Here is an 8,716-nt window from a genome sequence, read left to right as displayed (position 1 = left end):
GCTCTACAAGTTAGCTATTAATACTGCTTTATTATTACAAAATAAAGTAGAATCAAATAAGTCCTATAAGCTGAAAACTAGTACTCTCTTCCTAGATATTAAAGGCGCCTTTAATTACGTATCCAAGAATAGGCTATTATAGATCATAATTAGTTTATTACTACCTACTAGCCTTATTCTCTGGGTATTATTATTCCTAGATAACCGAGTATTATAACTAGCTTTTAATAATAGTATAGAAGTATTTAGGTCTATACTTACTAGCATTTCACAAGGTAGCCCTATACCCCCTATATTATTTCTTATCTATATCCGAGACTTATTTAAGTTAGCAAATATTAAATTCAGATCCTATTTAGATAATATATTTCTTACTACCGCTTCTAAAAGTCTTAAAAAGAATATAAAGACCCTAGAACGGAAAGTAAAGGATATAGTTAACTTAGGGAAAAAGAATACTATTAGCTTTAATATAGATAAAACAGAGCTTATTTATTTTAATAATTCCAAAAATAAGCCTAGTCTAAAACTACCTAATAGGGAACTAGTTTCCCCTAGTAAAGTAGTCAAATGGCTAGGGATCTATTTCGATGAAAATCTCAGATTTAAGGAACATATAGCCTATAGGGCTTCCAAAGCAAAACAAGCCTTTTATAGGGTATAGAGACTTACGAATATATCACGTGGCTTATCCCCTTTTGTAATTAGACAGCTATATTTAGCCTGTATTACTAGTATAATAGACTATGGTTCTATACTATAGTAGAAGACTGAAAGCAAAGCTCAAATTCGGCCTTTATAGGCGATTCAAAACCTAGCCCTAAGGAAAACCCTAGGAGTATTTAAAACTGCTCCTATTATTCCTATAGAGGTCGAATTAGCTTTAGTTCCACCTATTATAAGGCTAAACCATAGTCGACGTTAATATGCCTTCCGTATCCTTAAACTAAGTCTAAAACACCCTATTAGACTAGAGTTCGAGAAGTCCTTCCAAAGATCTAGAGATTTAGAAGTAATAGAATCTAATATAGACTCTATTTATAGTCTAAATACTAATCTAAAGCGAGATCGCTTGGCTAAAAAGTCTCAAATAGAAACTATAGTAGATTCTATTAGTAATCTAGTAGACCCTAGAGATCTAGAGACTATAAGACACTTCTATTTCGCTCCCTGGAATAGAGAAGTGCCTTATAAAATTACTATATTAAAAGAGCTAAAGGAAGAGACTACTATATTATATAATTTCTACCTAAAGACTTTATATAATAGTAGCTTCATACTATCTATATATACAGATGAATCTCAAACTGAAAAAGAAATCAAAGTAGGCCTAGGGCTCGTGGTTTATAGTTACGAAACTTCTTATATTCCGGTTATAGCTAAATATAGAGAAAGCCAGAATATAGGAGCTAGTGCTATAGTCTATAACGGAGAACTAGAAGGCATTACTAGGGCTATTAAATACGCTAGTAGCAAAGTAAAGAGAGGAGAGCTTTTTAATATCTATATAGATAACCAAGCTGGTTTACTGAGACTAAAAACTCCTTCTAATAAGCCCGGTCAAAGTTAATAGATTAGAGCTATATTAGCTACTAAGGCCCTTAAAGCTAAAGGAGCTAATATAGAACTAATCTGGGTTCCAGGGTATACAGATATAATAGGGAACGAAGAAGCAGACGTACTAGCTAAGCTAGGCACTACTTCTCCTATATTAGAACCTGAATTAGTAAAAACCTCCTTTGCTTTCCTAGGGGTTGAAATTAATAAAGTTAAGAAACTAGAGTACAGACTACTTTTAGAATCTTATACTAAACCGAAAACCTAGCTAGAATCATATAATAATATATATCCGTAAAAAGTATCCAGAAAAATAAACCTATCTATGGAAATACTTAGGCCTATAGCTAGTGCATTCTTCTAGCTAAAGCTAGGCCACGGATATTTAAAGTCCTATTTATATAGGCTAAAAATAGCATCTAATAATAAATGCAAATGTGGCAAAACTGAGAATGCAAAGCACCTCCTTCTATATTATATACTATATAGGGAGGAACGTTTTAGACTATTTAGTCTATTTAAAGGGAGCCTGGAAGCTAGTGCTTTTAACCTATGGTTACTATTACACACGGAAATTGGGATATCAAATATACTAGTATTCTTAAAAGAAACTAGTATATATATAAGAAAATGGCATATTGAGCGAAGTGTGGAAGTAGAGGAAGTGGAAATAGGGGAGGAAATAGGGGAGGAAATAGGGGAGGAAATAGGGGAGGAAATAGGAGAGGAAATAGGGGAGGAAATAGGGGAGGAAATAGGGGAGGAAATAGGGGAGGAAATAGGAGAAGGGGAATAGGGGAAAAGGGGAATAGGAAATAGGAGAGGATTTGCGATTTATACTCATTTTCTTTATTTCCTTAAGTTTTTATTCTAGGGGTACGTCCCCAACTATTTATTACACCTATATTGGATTTTGGGCCTGTATATTAGCTACTGAGACACACGCTAGCTAGCTAGCCGTGCTATATAGTTCTAAACTAATAAAGCATATTAAAAGGAAAAAAAAAGGAAAAAAAAAAAAAGGATAAGTTAATTGGGAGGTGATTTTATTGAGGGCACTATGCGGCCAGAGAGTAGTAAGCTCGCCATACTTAGTGGCCAAACGGTAGCCCTATTTTTAATTAGCTTTTATTAAAAGGAAGGCTTATAAATCACATACCTTTGAAGTCTTTTCCAGAACTCTTACTGGAATCCTAGCTATTTCGGTACCGAATCTATATTGCTTTGGGATCTGGAGTGTTATAATCTCTTGAATATCATATTCAAGAGCTTTGGAATTCGCCCTCTTTACCATATTCTCCCTCTGTTTTCTCATATGCTCCGCAACCCTCTTGGTTAGTTCAGATAAAATCATCTCCTCAGCTGCTTCCTCTTGTTCTGCTTCCTCATTAACGAATAGGCTATCCTCTCCACCCTCAGAACTACTATTCTCATTACTCTCAACCTCTTCCCCTATATCTCCCAGGGCCGTACGTATACGGTAAGCGCTCTCCTTGTGGTCCAGGAAATCAGTAGGTGGCTTTCGTCCAAACCAGACCTCGTATAGTATATTTCCCTTAGGAAGGGCTGGTATAGCTGTGGTATTAATTACCCATGCGATTAAAGGAAGTAACTATATCCACAATTAGATACCAGTATCCGCTCGTACGGCCCGTAATCGTTTCTTGAAGATTCGATTAGCTACCTTAATAGAGCCCTGAGATTAAGGATAATAAGCTCATCCGCGAATAATCTTTATCCCTCTCTTCTTGCAAATCTCAATTACTTTCCCCTTAAACTCGCCCCCATTATTACAGGCTAAAATGGAAATATACCCATTATTATTTAGCTATTTAATAAGCTCGTCCACAGCTTCGTCCGTAGTCTTAGCCTTGAGCCCACGGATCTAGACGAACTTGGAAAAGTGGCATTTCAATTGCCAGATCCACATATATTCTCTGTCCGGATTATGCTATAATAGTATTAATAATAGTATTAATAAAGTGTGGATAAAAAGGTTCGGAATTTACGAAAATCGCAAAAATTGCAGGAATCGCGAAAATCGCAGGAAAAGCTCAAAAACGCACGAAAAGCTTAAAAACGTACGAAATGCAGGAAATACAGGAATATAGGGGCAAATCACATGACTTAGGGGACACTTATACGAAAATCCATTAAATCCAGAACCATATACTCGCCTGGATAATAAGATTGGATAGGCTATACTCCCTTGTTATTCTTTTGAACCTTCTCTTTATTGCAGTAAGCGCATCGTATACTAATCCACGCGTAATCGTTACGGGACGGGCCATGCCAAATTTTCCGTATATACTCAAATATAGTATTAGAGCCTATTTTTTAATTAGTATAAAAATTAGTAGCTTTCAGAGAGTACTAACCAGGGTATATTAATTTCTCATAGATAGTAGTAAGAATCTCAAAAGCGTTATTATAGCAAACGGTATACCGGGCGGGAATAAGCTCTCCACGTCGATTATTATAGTATTCCTTGCGATACACCTGGCCGTCCTGAAGCTTATAGAGAGCGGAATCGTGCTTAATATTAGCCTAGTAGCGTTTCTCTGCCTTGTTTCCACCAGGAAGCGGAGCCTTCGGATTTTGCAACCACTATCTAATATCCATACGTTTCCTAGTAGTAAGAATTTTCTTACTACCCCCTTTAGTAAGCCTCTCATCCCATGCAGCTTCGTCTTCAGCAGACCAATTATTAGTAGGCTCTTCAGTAATAGGGGAGGGTAAAAACTGGGTGCCAGAAGAACGAGCCCCTGCAGTAGTAATATTAAAATATTGCTCTGCTCGCCCATATATACACTGACGAGGCATACGTAGGGATAGAGATGAACGAAGGGTTAAAAGAGACATATTAGAAGTGAGGTAATTAATTAAGAGGTATATAGAATTAGTATTTGTACTTGGAAAGTTAGTACTTGTACTATGAACTGTATCTAGGGAATAAGGGAGCAGAGGCCCTATATATATTTGGGAGCTCTAGAGAAGTGTCTTTACCCCTATTATTACCTCCTTTAATATCTTAAATTAATAAATTAAACTATAGCCTATAGAATCAAAATATGAGGTATAGTAAAGTGAAGAATATAGGGCTAAACGAGCTAGTAAATAGGGGGAATTCAGCTCCTTTAGCCCCGATACCGAAATATCGAGTAATTGGGAATCCGGGGCCCCGATTGCCAAGTCGCTCGCATTAGCGAACCGGGTGGAACAGATCTATTAATATGGCTCGGATTTTATTAGGTATTAAATAAGTATTCTATTTACCTAGTTACTTATTCTTAGCTAGCCAGATATTATATTTCTAGAAATATTAATTATAATTAGTATAAAGGCAATATTAAAGATCTGGCTATTACTAAAGCTTTAAGTAGCAAATTCTATCTTAGTAAAAAAGTATTAGAATATTAGCTATATTTTTCTTATAAAATATAAGAAGGCTATTATTTTTAATAAGAAGTTCTTTAAAAATATTAATTACTTCTTTATTTCTAATAATTTTAAGCCGGAAATAGCTAAGGAAATAAGCGAGTATTTATTAAAAGTAATAGAAAAAAAGATTCTAAATATAGTTTATTTAATTAAATAAATAAATACTTTTAGCTAAGTAATTTATAAATCTGAAATTATAGGCAAGTAATAATTCTCAGATAATATAGAAACTAAAGAATAGCTTAATAATAATTTGCTACTTAATAGGCCTTTTACTATAATTCTAATAAGTCTAGTTATTATTAAGAATAAAATATACGAAAATGAAATCTCTTATAAGATTATTAAAGCCTCTTATCTACTCGCAGGCAATTCCGCACCCAGTTCGGGCCAGCTCGCTAAGCTCGCTGGTTATAGCAAGTCCGATATTATAGCAACTCCGATATCGATTTTTAGTCATTTTTATTATATTAAAAAACAACCACACATCCGATTAAAATAATTTTTTTATATAATTATAGCCCTTACTTAGACTAGTAATTGCCTAATAGAGTATTTTTTGATTAAAGCGCATCCGGTTATAGTAATAATTAATTAAGTAAATTATCGGAGCTTACCGAGCGGCCTCGGCATAACCTCATATGTAAAAATCGTATCCAATTTACTCCTTAACACCACTCTGTTTCTATCCAAATCATCGAATATGCTACCATACCTAAAGCCATATACCGTATAGCGAGAGAGAAGAACAAGGAAGTGGTTCAGAGACTCAAAAAACTCCCACGGTACAAGACGGTTCAGTATATGGCACAGGAGGAGCGGATAAAGGAGGCCATATATACTTGGAAGGACCCTGCGGAAACCGAAATTACGAACCTACGAACCTCTGTCTCTATATTTGACGTATTTTACTCAACATGTTTCGATTAATATAAGGGGTCCAAGCCTCTTTCGGAGAATAGAGGGTATAATATACGTTTGAATAAGGCCCAGGAAGCAAGCTTAATATAGTATATAGATATATATATCGAGAGGAATTACCCTTTGCGATATGATATGGTTACTGCGGTAGCTATATCAATTTTGAAGGCTACGGGTCAAATACTCTCTCCTGCGGACCGAATTAGAGATATATAGGCCCTTCGTTAGGTAGAAAAACAGAGGAAATTAGGCCGGTACTATATAGTTTGTACTAAGCCTATAGACTATAAAAGAAAGGATACTCTTACCCCCGAAATTGTTACGAAGTACTTTAATAATCTAAAGGCCGTAAAGGAGAAGTATAATATCTACGAGGGTAATTAATATAATATAGACGAGATTGGATTCCGGGTAGGATATATGCGAAATACTACTATAATTACTCATAAGAATATAAAGCATATAAGTAAAAAACCACCCTATTAAAAATGCCCCTAAAAATGTAACTATATTAACTAAGTTCAGGTATTTATAAAGGATCCTATACGAAGAGAGCTAGTTATAGCTATAGAGTATATATCTACCAGTTTCTGGGAGCTTGATCCATTTATTATTATACCAGATAGCATATTTATACAGAAGCATTTTAATAATAATCTAGCCCCAAACGTCAAAATCGCAACCTCTGAAAATGGATATACGGACGACAAGCTAGCCTATAAGTGGCTATGGCATTTCCACTACCAGACTAAGTTATAAGTCAAGGGCAGATATCGTCTTCTAATATTTGATAGATACGGAAGCCATATAATATACGAATTTATCCAAGCTATAGAGTCTTTGGATATTATCTATTTCTGTCTAATTATATACTCTATATACCTGTATTAACTATTGGATATTACGTATTTCCAGCAGGAGAAGCACTGGTATTCAAGAGCAATTAAAGACGAGGTTCGTAAGGGTAGAAACAACTTTACGAAAATGACTTTCCTATAGTACTACAAGCAAATCAGAGCTCTAGCTTTTACTAAAAAGAATATATGTTCGGCTTTCACAAAAACTGGTATTTACCCATTTAACCCCGATATGGTTTTAAAGGCTCTTGAGAAGCAAACAGCCAAGAAACTAGGTAATAAAAGCACTAGAGGACGTATTTATAATTATAGCAAGACTAATCCATTACTTGGAATTCGTATACCTTTATCTAATAAACCACAACTCCGAGTAAAGCCTAGGGGGTTAATAATATAGGAGTAATAGCCCGAATCACATAATGCCCCTGAACCCCTAAGCGAGCTTAATGAGGATAATAAAGACGATTTGGAGCTTTTATTACTTCCTAGGGCTTTGGAAATCGAAAACGAGATTGGAAATACTATAGATAATCTGGTAGAACCCTTTTCTGAAGCTAGGCTTACCGATTATAGCAAGGAGAACTCAGGAATTCGCGGACTAGACGATCGGTAGTATACCAGAACCCCCTTTTTCCAGACACCCTATAGAGCAAAGGGTATATATAAGCATGCCACCTTTTTGGAAAAGTACGAAGATAAGATATTCTCGCCTTCTAGGCGATTATCTAATCATAAGTTCAGGAAAGGAGCCCAGATTAAGGCTAATTTGGGTGTAATTATATGCGAGAACCTTGCTAAGAAGGATAAAAAGAGCATGTGGGCTAAGCCTTCTCCTTTTATAGATAAAGAGAACCTTCTTTTTTTTTTTTTTTTCCTTTTAACGTGCTTTATTAGTTTAGAACTATGTAGCACGGCTAGCAAGCTAGCGTGTGTCTCCGTAGTTTATATACAGGCCCAATTTCCAATATAGGTATAATAAATGGTTGGGGACGTACCCCTAGAATAGTAATAGTAAGGAAATAAAGAAAATGAGTATAAATCGCAATTCCTCTCCTATCTCCTATTCCCACTCTCCTATTTCCATATCTCCTATTTCCACCCCTATTTCCTCCCCTATTTCCTCCCCTATTTCCACCCCTATTTCCTCCCCTATTTCCTCCCCTATTTCCTCCCCTATTTCTACCCCTATTTCCACTTCTTTCACTTCCACGCTTCGGTCCATATGCCATTTTCTTGTATATATACTAGTCTCTTTTAAGAATACTAGTGTGTTCGGTATACCAATCTCCGTATGTAATAGAACTCGTAGGTTAAAAGCACTAGCCTCTAAGCTACCCTTGAATAGACTAAATAGTCTAATTCGTTCCTCCTTATATAGCTCGTAATATAAAAGAAGGTACTTTGCATTCTCAGTCTTCCTACATTTGCATTTATTATTAGACACTATTTTTAGCCTATATAAATAGGACTTTATATATCCGTGGCCTAGCTTTAATTAGAAGAAGGCACTAGCTAGTAGCCTTAAAGTTCCTAAAGGTAGCTGTATTTTCTTAGATACTTTCTACGGATATATATTACTATATGATTCTAGCTGGGTCTTTGGTTTAGTATAAGATTCTAAAAGTAGTCTATACTCTTGTTTCTTAACTTTATTAATTTGGACTTCTAGGAAAGCAAAGGAGGTTTTTACTAATTCGGGGTCACCTGATATAGGGGAAGTAGTACCTATTTTAGCTAGTATATCTGCTTCTTTGTTCCCAATTATATCTGTATAGCCTGGAACCCAGATTAGTTCTATACTAGCTCCTTTAGCTATAAGGGCTTTAGTAGCTAGTATAGCTCTAATCTATTGACTTTGTCCCGGCTTATTAGAAGGAGTTTTTAATCTTAGTAAACTAGCTTGGTTATTTATATAGATATTATAAAGCTTCCTTCTCTTT

The 8,716-nt window shown here is 35.3% G+C and overlaps 1 protein-coding gene across 1 annotated transcript; it reads left to right on the top strand.

Moving 5' to 3' along the window:
• Positions 1 to 5,959: 5,959 nt before the first annotated feature.
• Positions 5,960 to 7,017, top strand: K444DRAFT_695455 (uncharacterized protein). Its single transcript, XM_024887880.1, is given in 3 exon segments — positions 5,960 to 6,385; positions 6,440 to 6,917; positions 6,936 to 7,017. 2 exon segments carry the CDS (start codon positions 6,340 to 6,342, stop codon positions 6,676 to 6,678), a joined length of 285 nt encoding a protein of 94 aa, XP_024732924.1. The 5' UTR covers positions 5,960 to 6,339; the 3' UTR covers positions 6,679 to 6,917; positions 6,936 to 7,017.
• Positions 7,018 to 8,716: the final 1,699 nt, after the last annotated feature.

The sequence above is a fragment of the Hyaloscypha bicolor genome, assembly GCF_002865645.1.
Source record: "Hyaloscypha bicolor E unplaced genomic scaffold K444scaffold_124, whole genome shotgun sequence".
Classification (NCBI taxonomy): Eukaryota; Fungi; Ascomycota; class Leotiomycetes; order Helotiales; family Hyaloscyphaceae; genus Hyaloscypha; species Hyaloscypha bicolor.
This window is presented reverse-complemented; position numbering and strand designations above follow the sequence as displayed.